At 49.7% G+C, this 18,947-nt stretch overlaps 1 protein-coding gene across 3 annotated transcripts; it reads right to left on the bottom strand.

The window, feature by feature from the left end:
- Positions 1-240: 240 nt before the first annotated feature.
- LOC117415207 (membrane protein MLC1) lies at positions 241-18,398 on the bottom strand. 3 transcript variants are annotated; one of them, XM_034916614.2, is made up of 12 exons: positions 18,247-18,397; positions 12,586-12,784; positions 11,303-11,392; positions 10,697-10,750; positions 10,476-10,577; positions 9,334-9,435; positions 7,931-7,999; positions 5,950-6,066; positions 3,112-3,168; positions 2,217-2,339; positions 1,756-1,923; positions 241-727 (listed from the first exon to the last, which is right to left on the bottom strand). In XM_034916614.2, exons 1-12 carry the CDS (start codon positions 18,255-18,257, stop codon positions 653-655), a joined length of 1,167 nt encoding a protein of 388 aa, XP_034772505.1. In that variant the 5' UTR covers positions 18,258-18,397; the 3' UTR covers positions 241-652. The 3 variants fall into 3 exon arrangements, with proteins under 3 accessions (XP_034772505.1, XP_034772506.1, XP_058876890.1); XM_034916615.2 differs by lacking the exon at positions 18,247-18,397 and adding an exon at positions 16,956-18,086; XM_059020907.1 differs by lacking the exon at positions 9,334-9,435 and having other exon boundaries at positions 18,247-18,398.
- Between the last annotated feature and the right edge of the window lie 549 nt (positions 18,399-18,947).

Here is an 18,947-nt window from a genome sequence, read left to right as displayed (position 1 = left end):
GCAGTGATCCCCTCTGCACCCCCTGCAGTGATCCTTTATCCCTCTGCACGCCCTGCAGTGATCCCCTCAGTGTTGTGTATGCTCACTGTTTCAGTGTTGTGTTTGAACCTCAGGCTGTCCTCGTATTTTATATCCCAGTTAGACTGTTTGTATCCACTCAGGTTACCCTGTTTCTGTTCCTGTGTGTTTGTATGAGGAGCCTGTCAGCTCCCAGTGCTGGGAAACACACTACAGAGCAGAAAAGAGACACACATGGCTTTATTGGAACAGCAACAGATTGTACCATAGACAAAACAATGCTGTTTTATAAGCACTGAAATAAGCTCAGTTAAATAGATACCTACTGAATATAAAAATAAGGAGTTCTGTATTTCACTATATTACATCTCCAAGCTAAGGACTGCATACGGTTAGCTGGTTGTTACAACATTGCAGGTTCAGACACTGATGTTAGTGAAACCTCCCCTGTGTTGTTAGAAGCAGGGGGGGCTGCTTGAGCAGCTAAATATCATGTGAGTAATATTTATATAACGCTACAATGTGTTCAGGGTAAAACCCACGTTGAGTTCAGGACCATTCAGCTGCTCTGGGTTGGCTGGACTTCACAGAAAGAGAGGCTAATCTGAGAGCCAGTCAGACTCCCCCTCCCTCTTCATTGTGCCATCTGCACCACCACTGCCTTCCACGCCTTGTCCTTGTCGAAGTCCTTCATGGTGCCATTGGGAACCTGGAAGAGGAAGGCCAGGTAAGCAGCATGTCCATCCTCAACACGCTATCACTGAACTGCACCCGACTGCCCAGCCAAGTCCGGCTCCCCCAGCCATGCCTGCCTGTCAGTGCAGCATCGTGTGAGAGAAGCAGGTATTGAACACATACAGGGGCAGGGATTCCCTAACCATGTGAGAGGGGCAGCTGCACAGGGGCAAGGATTCCCTAACCATGTGAGAGGGGCAGCTACACAGGGGCAAGGATTCCCTAACCATGTGAGAGGCAGCTACACAGGGGCAAGGATTCCCTAACCATGTGAGAGGGGCAGCTACACAGGGGCAAGGATTCCCTAACCATGTGAGAGGGGCAGCTACACAGGGGCAAGGATTCCCTAACCATGTGAGAGGGGCAGCTACACAGGGGCAAGGATTCCTTAACCATGTGAGAGGGGCAGCTACACAGGGGCAAGGATTCCCTAACCATGTGAGAGGCAGCTACACAGGGGCAAGGATTCCCTAACCATGTGAGAGGGGCAACTACACAGGGGCAAGGATTCCCTAACCATGTGAGAGGGGCAGCTACACAGGGGCAAGGATTCCCTAACCATGTGAGAGGGGCAAGGATTCCCTAACCATGTGAGAGGGGCAAGGATTCCCTAACCATGTGAGAGGGGCAGCTACACAGGGGCAAGGATTCCCTAATCATGTGAGAGGGGCAGCTACACAGGGGCAAGGATTCCCTAACCATGTGAGAGGGGCAGCTACACAGGGGCAAGGATTCCCTAACCATGTGAGAGGGGCAGCTACACAGGGGCAAGGATTCCCTAACCATGTGAGAGGGGCAAGGATTCCCTAACCATGTGAGAGGGGCAGGTACACAGGGCAGGTATTCAGTAGCAGTGAGAGAGGGGCAGGTGTTCAATAGCAGTGAGAGAGGGGCAGGTACACAGGGCAGGTATTCAGTAGCAGTGAGAGAGGGGCGGGTATTCAGTAGCAGTGAGAGAGGGGCAGGTACACGGGGCAGGTATTCAGTAGCAGTTCACTGTACCTCTGTGGGCTGGGGCTCGTGCTGTATGAAGGGGCCGCTGCTCCAGCTGGGTTGGGCCAGGCGGAGCTCAGTCTTGTAGGCGACACAGTGGATCACAGTCGCCAAAGTGAGGAACGCCTGGATCAGCAGCAGCACCATCAGGATTAGCAGCAGCACGTCGTAGGATTGCTGACGATTACAAAACACACTCAGTTGTGGAATACACAGTGCTGCTGTTACACTGACCACACTGGTATTTCTGAACCAGTAAACATGATTAGGAGTTTGGGTCTGTAATACAGCGCAGTCCAGCACTGAAACTAAGAAACGAAACTTGTCAGAAATAACAGTAAGTTCAGCAACTGCAGCTCCAGACTAAAACGGTATGGTCAGAGTTCCTACTGGAGGCTGTGCAGGTGTTCAGTTGGTCCCATGGGCTGAGGGGTCAGGCTGGGAGAAAGCAGGGTCAGAGCAGGGCTCACCTTGGCAGCAGGCAGCTCGTGGAGGAAGATGTTAATGAAGCTCATGATGCTGACGGACAGGTACCCCGAGGCAGAGAAAAGCAGCGGGGAGGTGACACTGCCGATAGCAATCAGTACCTCCACCTGCAGAGCAGCAGGGCAGCACAGAGAACATTAGAGACCAGCACAGGGCTGTTATACAACATTAGAGACCAGCGCAGGGCTGTTATACAACATTAGAGACCAGCGCAGGGCTGTTATACAACATTAGAGACCAGCGCAGGGCTGTTAAACAACATTAGAGACCAGCGCAGGGCTGTTATACAACATTAGAGACCAGCACAGGGCTGTTATACAACATTAGAGACCAGCACAGGGCTGTTATACAACATTAGAGACCAGCGCAGGGCTGTTATACAACATTAGAGACCAGCGCAGGGCTGTTATACAACATTAGAGACCAGCGCAGGGCTGTTATACAACATTAGAGACCAGCACAGGGCTGTTATACAACATTAGAGACCAGCGCAGGGCTGTTATACAACATTAGAGACCAGCGCAGGGCTGTTATACAACATTAGAGAGGTGTGGTATTGAGAGCCGTGTTCAGTCTGAGTGATGCTCTGTTGATACAGTGTTTAGATAAGTGGTATTTTGTGACTCCGAGGGGGTGGTATTGAGAGCCGTGTTCAGTCTGAGTGATGCTCTGTTGATACAGTGTTTAGATAAGTGGTATTTTGTGACTCCGAGGGGGGGGGTATTGAGAGTCGTGTTCAGTCTGAGTGATGCTCTGTTGATACAGTGTTTAGATAAGTGGTATTTTGTGACTCCGAGGGGGGTGGTATTGAGAGCCGTGTTCAGTCTGAGTGATGCTCTATTGCAGCGTACTCAGCGGTTCTGTTCTGGGATCACTTACCAGACACTTGTTGGGATACTCTGCTGCTACATGGCTGGCAATGGCACTCGGGAAACACTGCAGACAGAGGGCCAGCAGGTTAGTAGTCACATCAACAACAGGATTACATCCCTGCTATTAACTCATATTGTTCTGCTTTGCCTGTGAGAAAATCATCTCCTTAGACTGAGCACTAACACTGCCCTGTCTTGTACTCTGAGCTCTAACACTGTCCTATACACTGAGCTCTAACACTGTCCTGTACTCTGAGCTCTAACACTGTCCTGTACTCTGAGCTCTAACACTGTCCTGTACTCTGAGCTCTAACACTGTCCTGTACACTGAGCTCTAACACTGTCCTGTACTCTGAGCTCTAACACTGTCCTGTACACTGAGCGCTAACACTGTCCTGTACTCTGAGCTCTAACACTGTCCTGTACACTGAGCTCTAACACTGTCCTGTACTCTGAGCTCTAACACTGTCCTGTACACTGAGCGCTAACACTATCCTGTACTCTGAGCTCTAATACTGTCCTGTACTCTGAGCTCTAACACTGTCCTGTACTCTGAGCTCTAACACTGTCCTGTACACTGAGCTCTAACACTGTCCTGTACTCTGAGCTCTAACACTGTCCTGTACACTGAGCGCTAACACTGTCCTGTACTCTGAGCTCTAACACTGTCCTGTACACTGAGCTCTAACACTGTCCTGTACTCTGAGCTCTAACACTGTCCTGTACACTGAGCGCTAACACTATCCTGTACTCTGAGCTCTAACACTGTCCTGTACACTGAGCTCTAACACTGTCCTGTACTCTGAGCTCTAACACTGTCCTGTACTCTGAGCTCTAACACCGTCCTGTACTCTGAGCTCTAACACTGTCTTGTCCTGTACTCTGAGCTCTAACACTGTCCTTTCCAGTCCTGTACACTGAGCTCTAACACTGCCCTGTCCTGTACACTGAGCTCTAACACTGTCCTGTCCAGTCCTGTACACTGAGCTCTAACACTGCCCTGTCCTGTACACTGAGCTCTAACACTGTCCTGTCCTGTACTCTGAGCTCTAACACTGCCCTGTCCTGTACACTGAGCTCTAACACTGTCTTGTCCTGTACACTGAGCTCTAACACTGTCCTGTACTCTGAGCTCTAACACCGTCCTGTACTCTGAGCTCTAACACTGTCTTGTCCTGTACACTGAGCTCTAACACTGTCTTGTCCTGTATTCTGAGTTCTAACACTGTCCTGTACTCTGAGCTCTAACACTGTCCTGTACACTGAGCTCTAACACTGCCCTGTATTCTGAGCTCTAACACTGTCCTGTACTCTGAGCTCTAACACTGTCCTATACACTGAGCTCTAACACTGTCCTGTACTCTGAGCTCTAACACTGTCCTGTACTCTGAGTTCTAACACTGTCCTGTACTCTGAGCTCTAATACTGTCCTGTACTCTGAGCTCTAACACTGTCCTGTACACTGAGCTCTAATACTGTCCTGTACTCTGAGCTCTAACACTGTACTGTACTCTGAGCTCTAACACTGTCCTGTACTCTGAGTTCTAACACTGTCCTGTACTCTGAGCTCTAATACTGTCCTGTACTCTGAGCTCTAACACTGTCCTGTACACTGAGCTCTAATACTGTCCTGTACTCTGAGCTCTAACACTGTACTGTACTCTGAGCTCTAACACTGTCCTGTACTCTGAGTTCTAACACTGTCCTGTACTCTGAGCTCTAATACTGTCCTGTACTCTGAGCTCTAACACTGTCCTGTACTCTGAGCTCTAACACTGTCCTGTACACTGAGCTCTAACACTGTCCTGTACTCTGAGCTCTAACACTGTCCTGTACTCTGAGTTCTAACACTGTCCTGTACTCTGAGCTCTAACACTGTCCTGTACTCTGAGCTCTAACACTGTCCTGTACACTGAGCTCTAACACTGTCCTGTACTCTGAGCTCTAACACTGTCCTGTACACTGAGCTCTAACACTGTCCTGTCCTGTACTCTGAGCTCTAACACTGTCCTGTACTCTGAGCTCTAACACTGTCCTGTACACTGAGCTCTAACACTGTCCTGTACTCTGAGCTCTAACACTGTCCTGTACACTGAGCTCTAATACTGTCCTGTACTTTGAGTTCTAACACTGTCCTGTCCTGTACTCTGAGCTCTAACACTGTCCTGTACTCTGAGCTCTAACACTGTCCTGTACACTGAGCGCTAACACTGTCCTGTACTCTGAGCTCTAACACTATCCTGTACACTGAGCTCTAACACTGTCCTGTACACTGAGCTCTAACACTGTCCTGTACACTGAGCTCTAATACTGTCCTGTACTCTGAGCTCTAACACTGTCCTGTCCTGTACTCTGAGCTCTAACACTGTCCTGTCCTGTACTCTGAGCTCTAACACTGTCCTGTACACTGAGCTCTAATACTGTCCTGTACTCTGAGCTCTAACACTGTCTTGTCCTGTACACTGAGCTCTAACACTGTCCTGTAGACTGAGCTCTAATACTGTCCTGTACTCTGAGCTCTAACACTGTCCTGTCCTGTACACTGAGCTCTAACACTGTCCTGTACTCTGAGCTCTAACACTGTCCTGTCCTGTACACTGAGCTCTAACACTGTCCTGTACTCTGAGCTCTAACACTGTCCTGTCCTGTACACTGAGCTCTAACACTGTCCTGTACTCTGAGCTCTAACACTGTCCTGTCCTGTACACTGAGCTCTAACACTGTCCTGTACTCTGAGCTCTAACACTGTCCTGTACTCTGAGCTCTAACACTGTCCTGTACACTGTTCTGTGCTGTTCACCGCCCTGTCTAGTACACTGCACTGGCTTGCTTTTGCGGTACTCACAGCCACTAGTATCCAGAAGAAGGTGGCAGACAGGTAGGGTCCCGGGACCAGAACATCCGTATTGAGGGCGATGATCCCACCAAACACAGCTGAGATCCCCACTATCAATTCAATCACCTTGCAAGGACAGAGACAGGGAAGAGAGTATATGATAAATGTGTTCAAACAAAACTCCAGAAACTCCAGTATCTATACAGACCCCACACTCCAGTGTCTATACAGAACTCACAGTCCAGTATCTATACAGGACTCACACTCCAGTATCTATACAGGACTCAGACTCCAGTATCTATACAGGACTCACACTCCAGTATCTATACAGGACTCACACTCCAGTATCTATACAGACCCCACACTCCAGTGTCTATACAGGACTCACACTCCAGTATCTATACAGACCCCACACTCCAGTGTCTATACAGGACTCACACTCCAGTATCTATACAGGACTCACACTCCAGTATCTATACAGACCCCACACTCCAGTGTCTATACAGGACTCACACTCCATTATCTATACAGACCCCACACTCCGGTATCTTTACAGGACTCACACTCCAGTATCTATACAGGACTCACACTCCAGTATCTATACAGGACTCCACACTCCAGTATCTATACAGACCCCACACTCCAGTATCTATACAGACCCCACACTCCAGTATCTATACAGACCCCACACTCCAGTATCTATACAGAACTCACACTCCAGTATCTATACAGACCCCACACTCCATTATCTATACAGACCCCACACTCCAGTGTCTATACAGACCCCACACTCCAGTATCTACACAGGACTCACACTCCAGTATCTATACAGGACTCACACTCCAGTTTCTATACAGACCCCACACTCCAGTATCTATACAGGACTCACACTCCAGTTTCTATACAGACCCCACACTCCAGTATCTATACAGAACTCCACACTCCAGTATCTATACAGGACTCACACTCCAGTTTCTATACAGACCCCACACTCCAGTATCTATACAGACCCCACACTCCAGTATCTATACAGGACTCCACACTCCAGTATCTATACAGGACTCACAGTCCAGTATCTATACAGGACTCACACTCCAGTGTCTATACAGACCCCACACTCCAGTATCTATACAGACCCCACACTCCAGTATCTATGCAGGACTCACACTCCAGTGTCTATACAGGACTCACACTCCAGTATCTATACAGAACTCACACTCCAGTATCTACACAGACCCCACACTCCATTATCTATACAGACCCCACACTCCAGTATCTATACAGACCCCACACTCCAGTGTCTATACAGACCCCACACTCCAGTGTCTATACAGGACTCACACTCCAGTATCTATACAGGACTCACACTCCAGTGTCTATACAGACCCCACACTCCAGTATCTATACAGGACTCACACTCCAGTATCTATACAGACCCCACACTCCAGTATCTATACAGGACTCACACTCCAGTATCTATACAGGACTCACACTCCAGTATCTATACAGACCCCACACTCCAGTATCTATACAGACCCCACACTCCAGTATCTATACAGGACTCACACTCCAGTATCTATACAGGACTCACACTCCAGTATCTATACAGGACTCACACTCCAGTATCTATACAGGACTCACACTCCAGTATCTATACAGACCCCACACTCCAGTATTTATACAGGACTCACACTCCAGTATCTATACAGACCCCACACTCCAGTATCTATACTGACCCCACACTCCAGTATCTATACAGACCCCACACTCCAGTATCTATATAGGACTCACACTCCAGTATCTATACAGACCCCACACTCCAGTATCTATACAGGACTCACACTCCAGTATCTATACAGGACTCACACTCCAGTATCTATACAGACCCCACACTCCAGTATCTATACAGACCCCACACTCCAGTATCTATACAGACCCCACACTCCAGTATCTATACAGGACTCACACTCATTCCCGATTCATTACTCACAGAGTAGGACTTGAGGATGCGCGTGGGGAAGATGATGGGGTTCAAGAAGCCAGAGTCACAGGCGTGAGGCTGAAACACAAAGAGAAAGAGGTGACTGCAGGTATCATGACTGTTCTCACTCTACTGCTCCTACAGGACTGGAGGATTACTATAGCAGCTTAGTGTATTACACGAAGGGCTTTGGAAACCACTGTGAGGCAGGGAGAGGGGAGGAGTCAGTGAATCACTGTGAGCCAGGGAGAGGGGAGGAGTCAGTGAATCACTGTGAGCCAGGGAGAGGGGAGGATTCAGTGAATCGCTGTGAGCCAGGGAGAGGGGAGGAGTCATTGAATCACTGTGAGCCAGGGAGAGGGGAGGAGTCAGTGAATCACTGAGCCAGGGAGAGGGGAGGAGTCAGTGAATCGCTGTGAGCCAGGGAGAGGGGAGGAGTCAGTGAATCACTGTGAGCCAGGGAGAGGGGAGGAGTCAGTGAATCACTGTGAGCCAGGGAGAGGGGAGGAGTCAGTGAATCACTGTGAGCCAGGGAGAGGGGACGAGTCAGTGAATCACTGTGAGCCAGGGAGAGGGGAGGAGTCATTGAATCACTGTGAGCCAGGGAGAGGGGAGGAGTCAGTGAATCACTGTGAGCCAGGGAGAGGGGAGGAGTCAGTGAATCACTGTGAGCCAGGGAGAGGGGAGGAGTCAGTGAATCACTGAGCCAGGGAGAGGGGAGGAGTCAGTGAATCACTGTGAGCCAGGGAGAGGGGAGGAGTCAGTGAATCACTGAGCCAGGGAGAGGGGAGGAGTCAGTGAATCGCTGTGAGCCAGGGAGAGGGGAGGAGTCAGTGAATCACTGTGAGCCAGGGAGAGGGGAGGAGTCAGTGAATCACTGTGAGCCAGGGAGAGGGGAGGAGTCAGTGAATCACTGTGAGCCAGGGAGAGGGGAGGAGTCAGTGAATCACTGTGAGCCAGGGAGAGGGGAGGAGTCAGTGAATCACTGTGAGCCAGGGAGAGGGGAGGAGTCAGTGAATCACTGTGAGCCAGGGAGAGGGGAGGAGTCATTGAATCACTGTGAGCCAGGGAGAGGGGAGGAGTCAGTGAATCACTGTGAGCCAGGGAGAGGGGAGGAGTCAGTGAATCACTGTGAGCCAGGGAGAGGGGAGGAGTCATTGAATCACTGTGAGCCAGGGAGAGGGGAGGAGTCAGTGAATCACTGAGCCAGGGAGAGGGGAGGAGTCAGTGAATCACTGTGAGCCAGGGAGAGGGGAGGAGTCAGTGAATCACTGAGCCAGGGAGAGGGGAGGAGTCAGTGAATCACTGTGAGCCAGGGAGAGGGGAGGATGGTGTGAGTGAGGCAGTCAGGGAGAGAGAGGGATGGCATCAGTGAAGAAGGGAGGATGGTGTGATGGAGGAGCGGGTTCTACCTTCCTGCGGCTGCAGCACTCCTCAGAGGAGCGGGCAGAGAGGATCACTGTGCTCGCCATCAGGATCTCCAGCAGGATCAATAAGATCAGGTTGAAATTGATCTGGAGAGAGGGGGAAAGGGGAGGAAGGGAGGGGGGAGCAAGGGGGAGAGTGAGAGGGGGAGAACGAGGGAGAGGAGCAAGGGGAGAGCAAGAGGGGGAGGGGGAGGGGGAGGCATATTCAAATATATAGTATATACAATTAATTTGATTCATAATATTGTACTTTTGAATATTGTTTTCAATAAACCAAGGGGTGTAGTGTTGTGGACACACATACTCTTTCTTTCTCTCATGCACATATAGAAAAAACTCCCAATCACACATTCCCCCTCACTCCCTCACACACTCACTCACACTCACACTCCCTCACACACTCTCACACCCCCTCACACACTCACACTCACACTCCCCCTCACTCCCTCACACACTCACACTCACACCCCCTCACACACTCACACTCACACTCCCCCTCACTCCCTCACACACACACTCACTCCCCCTCACACACTCACATTCACACTCCATCACACACTTTCACTCACACACTCACATTCCCTCGCACACTCACACTCCCCCTCACTCCCTCACACACTCACACACACTCACACTCCTTCACACACTCACACTCCCACTCACCCCCTCACACACTCACACACTGACACTCCCTCACAAACTCTCACTCTCCCTCACACACTCCCACTCACACTCCCTCACACACTCCCACTCCCCCTCACTCCCTCACACACTCACACTCCCTCACACACTCCCACTCCCCCTCACTCCCTCACACACTCACACTCCCTCACACACTCACACTCCCCCTCACTCCCTCACACACTCACACTCCCTCACACACTCTCACTCCCTCTCACACACTCCCACTCACACTCACACTCCCTCACACACTCCCACTCACACTCCCTCACACACTCACACTCCCCCTCACACACTCACACTCACTCCCCCTCACACACTCACACTCCCCCTCACTCTCTCACACACTCAAACTCCCCCTCCCCCTCACTCCCTCACACACTCACACTCACACTCCCCCTCCCCCTCACTCCCTCACACACAACAGGACTCTCAGTGATGCTCACATTGATGGCTGTTGGGTTCAGCACCAGTTTGCAGCCGAACCACACCAGGCAGGTTGTCGTGACAGCGAACGCCGACACAAACATGACCTGGTAATCGGAGACCTGCCGGAGACAAAGACACACCCCTTCAGAGCTGCGCCTCGATCTGCATTCTCATTGGATAATACAGATCAGTCAGAGCCACTCCCACTGGACCTCAGTAAAGAGGAAAGCAAACCTACCACAGTCCTCCCATTCCTCGCGATCGCGAAGCTCACCACAGCAACAGGAATGCTCTGCAAGACAAGGGGAATAATGAAGCTGCAGGAATCAGACAGACACTGATTCCTGTGTAAACGGGATTCATTCAGGGGAGCAGCAGAGATCACTGAACTGTAACTAGTACCCTGTTAGTTCATTCATTCAGAGCAGCAGAGATCACTGAACTATAACTAGTACCCTGTTAGTTCATTCATTCAGAGCAGCAGAGATCACTGAACTATAACTAGTACCCTGTTAGTTCTGGATTCACAGAGCAACAATCAATAGCCCTTTGGGTGCCGCAGACCTGCTCTGCTCAATGAACTCGGAGATGAGCCTCCATGCTGACTGAAGACAATAGGAGGCAATAGAGTTCTGCAAATCATAGGCTATGTGGAACAAGTCATCTGCTATCATACTATACCTAGCTCCTGTACACCTGGTGCTGAGTCCTGGCTGTATGGCAAAGCCTATTGCTGAGTCACCCCAGGGGCACAGAGGTCTCTATGTGTTATCAGGGCTTCTCTGTTGTATCCACCTCCACCCCCAGCCTGCAGAACCCCAGTAGGACTGTAGAGGGTGCTTACTGAACCTGCGGCACAGCGGAGGTAATCCATGGCAGCTGGAAACACGTTCCCCAGGTAGAGAGAGAAGCCAGCCGTGATCAGGACACTGCTCTGAAACACAGACAGGCACTTTAGACAGCTTCCAGCAGGGGGAGCCCCTCGCCTGATTCACACATAAGAACATAAGAAAGTTTACAAACGAGAGGAGGCCATTCGGCCGTCTTGCTTATTTGGTTGTTAGTAGCTTGTTTGATCCCAGAATCTCATCAAGCAGCTTCTTGAAGGATCCCAGGGTGTCAGCTTCAACAACATTACTGGGGAGTTGGTTCCAGACCCTCACAATTCTCTGTGTAAAAAAGTGCCTCCTATTTTCTGTTCTGAATGCCCCTTTATCTAACCTTCATTTGTGACCCCTGGTCCTTGTTTATTTTTTCAGGTCAAAGAAGTCCCCTGGGTTGACATTGTCTATACCTTTTAGGATTTTGAATGTTTGAATCAGATCGCCGCGTAGTCTTCTTTGTTCAAGACTGAATAGATTCATTTCTTTTAGCCTGTCTGCATACGACATGCCTTTTAAACCTGGGATAATTCTGGTTGCTCTTCTTTGCACTCTTTCTAGAGCAGCAATATCCTTTTTGTAACGAGGTGACCAGAACTGAACACAATATTCTCGGTGAGGTCTTACTAATGCATTGTAAAGTTTTAACATTACTTCCTTTGATTTAAATTCAACACTTCTCACAATATATCCAAGCATCTTGTTGGTCTTTTTTATAGCTTCCCCACATTGTCTAGATGAAGACATTTCTGAGTGAACATATACTCCTAGGTCTTTTTCATTGATTCCTTCTTCAATTTCAGTATCTCCCATATGATATTTATAATGCACATTTTTATTGCCTGCGTGCAATAAACTTTCTTATGTTCTTATGTGTTTGTGTGTCTGTGTTTGAGTGTCTGTGCTTGTGTGTGTGTGTGTTTATGTGTGTGTGTCTGTGTTTGTGTGTGTGTGTGTGTCTGTGTTTGTGTGTGTGTGTTTGAGTGTCTGTGTTTGAGTGCGTGTCTGTGTTGGAGTGTCTGTGTTTGTGTGTGTGTGTTGGAGTGTGTGTGTTGGAGTGTGTGTGTTGGAGTGTGTGTGTCTGTGTTTGAGTGTCTGTGTTGGAGTGTCTGTGTTTGTGTGTGTGTGTTGGAGTGTGTGTGTTTGAGTGTGTGTGTCTGTGTTTGAGTGTCTGTGTTGGAGTGTGTGTTTGTGTGTGTGTGGAAGGCAGGGTACAGAGTCAGAAGCTGCCCTCGTGTTAACCCACCCCGATGAGGATGCTGAAGAGCCAGGCTCGGTAGCTCAAGCAGGAGGGGAATCTGTCTGCGAGCTGCAGGTCGCTGGCCTTCACCTCCACAGAGTAGCTGCTGTTCTCCTGCCGGCTTCCACGCTCCAGCGTCGGCATCCTGTCATAAGAGAACTCCTCCCGCGATCCATCCTCGCGAGTCATCTCAGCACGCACCTGACTGAGAGGAGAGAGGGGGGGCTTACAGACAGGTACTGTACACCTGGAGAGAGGGGGGGTTACAGACAGGCACTGTACACCTGGAGAGAGGAGAGAGGGGGGTTACAGACAGGTACTGTACACCTGGAGAGAGGGGGGGTTACAGACAGGCACTGTACACGAGGAGAGAGGAGAGAGGGGGCTTACAGACAGGTACTGTACACCTGGAGAGAGGAGAGAGGAGAGAGGGGGCTTACAGACAGGTACTGTACACCTGGAGAGAGGAGGGGGGGGGGGGCTCACAGACAGGTACTGTACACCTGGAGAGAGGAGAGGGGGGGGCTTACAGACAGGTACTGTACACCTGGAGAGAGGGGGGGTTACAGACAGGCACTGTACACCTGGAGAGAGGAGAGAGGAGAGAGGGGGCTTACAGACAGGTACTGTACACCTGGAGAGAGGGGGGGTTACAGACAGGCACTGTACACCTGGAGAGAGGGGAGGAGATGTGCTGTCCTCGCGAGTCACCTCAGCACGCACCTGACTGAGAGGAGAGGAGAGGGAAGAGGAGAGAGGGGAGAGGGAAGAGGAGATGTGCTGTCCTCGTGAGTCATCTCAGCATGCACCTGACTGAGAGGAGAGAGAGGAGAGGGGAGAGGAGATGTGCTGTCCTCGCGAGTCATCTCAGCACGCACCTGACTGAGAGGAGAGGGGAGAGGGGAGAGGGGAGAGGAGAGGAGAGGGGAGGGGAGGGGAGACGCTTGCCAAGTCTGAGGAATGTTTCAGATTCCACAGGGCATCATACCAATAAATATGTATTAAATAATTCCATAGTTAATGAATACAGTGCAGTGCTCATGTAACATGAAGTCACAGCACTTTCATAAGCCAAATAAATAAACACCAGCACAGACGCCAGGAGCAGAGAACCCCCTCCATGTGACCCCAGACTAACTGCAGGGCCTCAGAGAATGACATCTGCACTGAACCCCCTCCATGTGACCTCAGAGAATAACGTCTGCACTGAACCCCCTCCATGTGACCTCAGAGAATGACGTCTGCACTGAACCCCCTCCATGTGACCTCAGAGAATGACGTCTGTACTGAACCCCCTCCATGTGACCTCGGAGAATGACGTCTGCACTGAACCCCCTCCATGTGACCTCAGAGAATGACGTCTGTACTGAACCCCCTCCATGTGACCTCGGAGAATGACGTCTGCACTGAACCCCCTCCATGTGACCTCGGAGAATGACGTCTGCAGTGTGATCAGGAGCTATCACCTCTAATCCTTACCCTATCACCTCACAAACACAACAGTAATAAATCATAAGAAGAGTGGCAGCTGCTGCGTACGATCATAACGAGCATGGCAGTGCCATTCATCCCCTCCACATTCAGAACTACAGCTGTCAGAACCATGGAAACGCAGTTCAACACGATTCTGATACAAGTTTCATCATAACTGAACAAGCACTTCAGTAGACAGGTAAGTGATACAGAGACAAGCAGGCAACACAGCATCTCCATTACCCTAGATTACATCCTCAGCAGGATAATGACACAGCACTGCCCGCCTCCCTGCATCCTCAGCAGGGTCATGAGACAGCACTGCCCGCCTCCCTGCATCCTCAGCAGGGTAATGAGACAGCACTGCCCGCCTCCCTGCATCCTCAGCAGGGTAATGAGACAGCACTGCCCGCCTCCCTGCATCCTCAGCAGGGTAATGAGACAGCACTGCCCGCCTCCCTGCATCCTCAGCAGGGTAATGAGACAGCACTGCCCGCCTCCCTGCATCCTCAGCAGGGTAATGAGACAGCACTGCCTGCCTCCCTGCATCCTCAGCAGGGTAATGACACAGCACTGCCCGCCTCCCTGCATCCTCAGCAGGGTAATGACACAGCACTGCCCGCCTCCCTGCATCCTCAGCAGGGTAATGAGACAGCACTGCCCGCCTCCCTGCATCCTCAGCAGGGTAATGAGACAGCACTGCCCGCCTCCCTGCATCCTCAGCAGGGTAATGACACAGCACTGCCCGCCTCCCTGCATCCTCAGCAGGGTAATGAGACAGCACTGCCCGCCTCCCTGCATCCTCAGCAGGGTAATGACACAGCACTGCCCGCCTCCCTGCATCCTCAGCAGGGTAATGACACAGCACTGCCCGCCTCCCTGCATCCTCAGCAGGGTAATGACACAGCACTGCCCGCCTCCCTGCATCCTCAGCAGGGTAATGACACAGCACTGCCCGCCTCCCTGCATCCTCAGCAGGGTAATGAGACAGCACTGCCCGCCTCCCTGCATCCTCAGCAGGGTAATGAGACAGCACTGCCCGCCTCCCTGCATCCTCAGCAGGGTAATGAGACAGCACTGCCCGCCTCCCTGCATCCTCAGCAGGGTAATGAGACAGCACTGCCCGCCTCCCTGCATCCTCAGCAGGGTAATGAGACAGCACTGCCCGCCTCCCTGCATCCTCAGCAGGGTAATGAGACAGCACTGCCCGCCTCCCTGCATCCTCAGCAGGGTAATGAGACAGCACTGCCCGCCTCCCTGCATCCTCAGCAGGGTAATGAGACAGCACTGCCCGCCTCCCTGCATCCTCAGCAGGGTAATGAGGTCAGACAAGCAGCACTAACATGAGACAGTGAGGAGGTCTGCCAGCCTGTGACCGAGGCGAATCTTGCTTGTTTGTTGTTAGTAGCTTATTGATTCCAGAATCTCATCAAGCAGCTTCTTGAAGGATCCCAGGGTGTCAGCTTCAACAACATTACTGGGGAGTTGGTTCCAGACCCTCACAATTCTCTGTGTAAAAAAGTGCCTCCTATTTTCTGTTCTGAATGCCCCTTTATCTAATCTTCATTTGTGACCCCTGGTCCATGTTTCTTTTTTCAGGTCAAAGAAGTCCTCTGGGTCGACATTGTCTTTACCTTTTAGGATTTTGAATGTTTGAATCAGATCACCGCGTAGTCTTCTTTGTTCAAGACTAAATAGATTCAATGCTTTTGGCCTGTCTAAATACGACATGCCTTTTAAACCCGGGATAATTCTGGTCGCTCTTCTTTGCACTCTTTCTAGAGCAGCAATATCCTTTTTGTAACGAGGTGACCAGAACTGAACACAATATTCTCGGTGAGGTCTTACTAATGCATTGTAAAGTTTTAACATTACTTCCTTTGATTTAAATTCAACACTTCTCACAATATATCCGAGCATCTTGTTGGTCTTTTTTATAGCTTCCCCACATTGTCTAGATGAAGACATTTCTGAGTCAATATAAACTCCTAGGTCTTTTTCATAGATTCCTTCTTCAATTACAGTATCTCCCATATGATATTTATAATGCACATTTTTATTGCCTGCGTGTGCAGTACATTACACTTTTCTCTATTAAATGTCATTTGCCATGTGTCTGCCCAGTTCTGAATGCTGTCTAGATCATTTTGAATGACCTTTGCTGCTGCAACAGTGTTTGCCACTCCTCCTATTTTTGTGTCTTCTGCAAATTTAAGTTTGCTTACTATACCAGAATCTACATCATTAATGTAGATTAGGAATAGCAGAGGACCTAATACTGATCCCTGTGGTACACCACTGGTTACCTCGCTCCATTTTGAGGTTTCTCCTCTAATCAGTACTTTCTGTTTTCTACATGTTAACCACTCCCTAATCCATGTGCATGCATTTCCTTGAATCCCTACTGCGTTCAGTTTGAGAATCAATCTTTCATGCAGGACTTTGTCAAAAGCTTTCTGGAAATCTAAATAAACCATGTCGTATGCTTTGCAGTTATCCATTTTCAATGTTGCACCCTCAAGCAGGTCAAGCAGGTTAGTTAGACACGATCTCCCTTTCCTAAAACCATGCTGACTGTCTCCCAGGATATTGTTACCATATAGGTAATTTTCCATTTTGGATCTTATTATAGTTTCCGTAAGTTTACATATAATAGAAGTCAGGCTTATTGGTCTGTAGTTACCTGGTTCAGTTTTGTCTCCCTTTTTGTGGATCGGTATTACGTTTGCAATTTTCCAGTCTGTACAACCCCTGTGTCAAGAGACTGTTGCATGATCTTGGTTAGCGGTTTGTAAATAACTTCTTTCATTTCTTTGAGTACTATTGGGAGGATCTCATCCAGCCCAGGGGATTTGCTTATTTTAAGAGCTCCTTTAGATAAATACATTTAATGGCTGTCTTACCTGGGTTGTTGCTCTTGTTTTGATGTGGTCTCTCTTCTGTTTTTTTGTTGATTTCTCCCCCCTTCCTTTCTAGTTTTAATGCTTCTGAACCTCCTCAAGGATCCTTTCTGTTTAAGTGCAGTCCGTCCCACCTGTATAGATAGTCCTTGTTGTAGAAAGTGCTCCAATGTTCAAGAAAGGTGAAGCCTTCCTGTGTGCACCACGATTTCAGCCATGCATTTTGATTTTGTATTTCCAGCTGTCCATATGGTCCTTTGCAAGGCGCTGGCAGTATCCCAGAAAATACCACAGTTTTGGTCTTGTCTTTTAATTTCCTTCCTAGCTCTGTGAATTTGTTTTGCAGGGATCTTGTCCTGTCTCTTCCAATGTTGTTTGTACCGATGTGGATGACTACCACCGGGTCGTCTCCTGTTCGTTCTAGGAGCCTGTCCACGTTCTCAGTGATGTGCTTGACAGAGCTCTGCTGGGTATTCTCGGATTTCCCACATCATGCAGGTGTCACAGTTACTGGCTTGAAGGCCATGTTATTATTATTATTCTTTTTTGTAAGTTTCACTCTAGTTTCTGCAGCTGTCAATCTGCTTTCAAACTGCTTCTAACTGCTCTGCACTTTTAAACGATGAGCGTCTCACACGATGTCGCTCCCACCAGTGAGTGCAGTCAGGTAGCTGTACAATTACTGCAGTGCTTTATAATCCCACTTCAACACACACACACACAATCAGTCAGGTAGATACTGTGAATCATTAACACATCACCACTGGAAAGGTTTTTAACAACGGCACAAGCCTCAATTATAGTTAATACAGCGCCATGGAAACCTGCAATATAACTTGCTGAGTTCAAATGGAAAGGAATCTGTGCCCTGGGACAAAGGCTTCATTCATTTGGCCCAGTCTGAATCTGGCACTGACCCAACAATAATGTATTTTAAACTTCAGCAAACTTAACAAAAGCATTGATCAGATACAGAGCAAAAACTAGGCCTTTCTAACCAAAGCAAACATGCACACTTCTCAATTCACCGGCCAGCTCTGCATTACAGGACTTTTGCTTTCCTGTCTCTAAGAACTCCTCGAAACTTCTGCAGCCCTGGAGATGAGAAACGGTGCCTTCCTCCATCTAAGCTCTGGAGGGGGGCCAGAGAACCGGAACTGTCCAGGTACGGTTCCATTGTTTGTACTGCAGCCCCTGCCTCTACCTGAGCTTCCCCTGCAGCCCCTGCCTCTACCTGAGCTTCCCCTGCAGCCCCTGCCTCTACCTGAGCCCCGCTGTCACATGTTATATTCACCTGCTGCTCATTGCTGCTGTGTCCGCTGCTGCACAGATGCAGGTGAAGCACTCACTGGGCACAGGGAGCTGCTGTTTGAGGAGTCCCTGATGTGTCTTCTGTGCAAAGGGAGGCTCAGCTCTGAAGCTACAGCAAACTCTGCGTCACACCGTCTTTAGAAAGTTTGGAACAGGATCTATTCAGCCTGAGAACAAAAAGCCCAGCGAACAACATGTTTGTGTGCCAGAGAGGGCATGCCTGCTGCATTTCAATGAGGAGCGAGGCTCGCATGGGGCTGCAATGAAGGGTCTGTTCCAGGAACACAACCCAGGTACCAGCTGTGGGAGCTTCTCCCTCAGCACACAAACCTCTCAGCTCTGTCTGTGCTCACTTCTGGGAACATGCCTCTGGAAAGGGCCTCACAGAGCCCATGTGGAGTGAAGGCAGGCGGTGAGTTTCTGAGCTCAGTTACTAGAGTTGAGAGGACGGCACGGGGGAGGGGACTCATCCACACTGAAACATTAACACACACACGCACACACGCACACTCACACACACACGCACACGCACACACACCCACACACACACGCACACACACACACACGCACACACACGCAGAGAGACACACCCACACACACACACGCAGACACAGACTGGCATATGTACATTAACATGTTTATTATTATTATTATTTATTTCTTAGCAGACGCCCTTATCCAGGA

This window comes from Acipenser ruthenus, unplaced genomic scaffold (assembly GCF_902713425.1).
Source record: "Acipenser ruthenus unplaced genomic scaffold, fAciRut3.2 maternal haplotype, whole genome shotgun sequence".
NCBI lineage: Eukaryota > Metazoa > Chordata > Actinopteri > Acipenseriformes > Acipenseridae > Acipenser > Acipenser ruthenus.
Note: the sequence above shows the minus strand (reverse complement) of the source record. Positions and strands in the feature narration are given on the sequence as shown.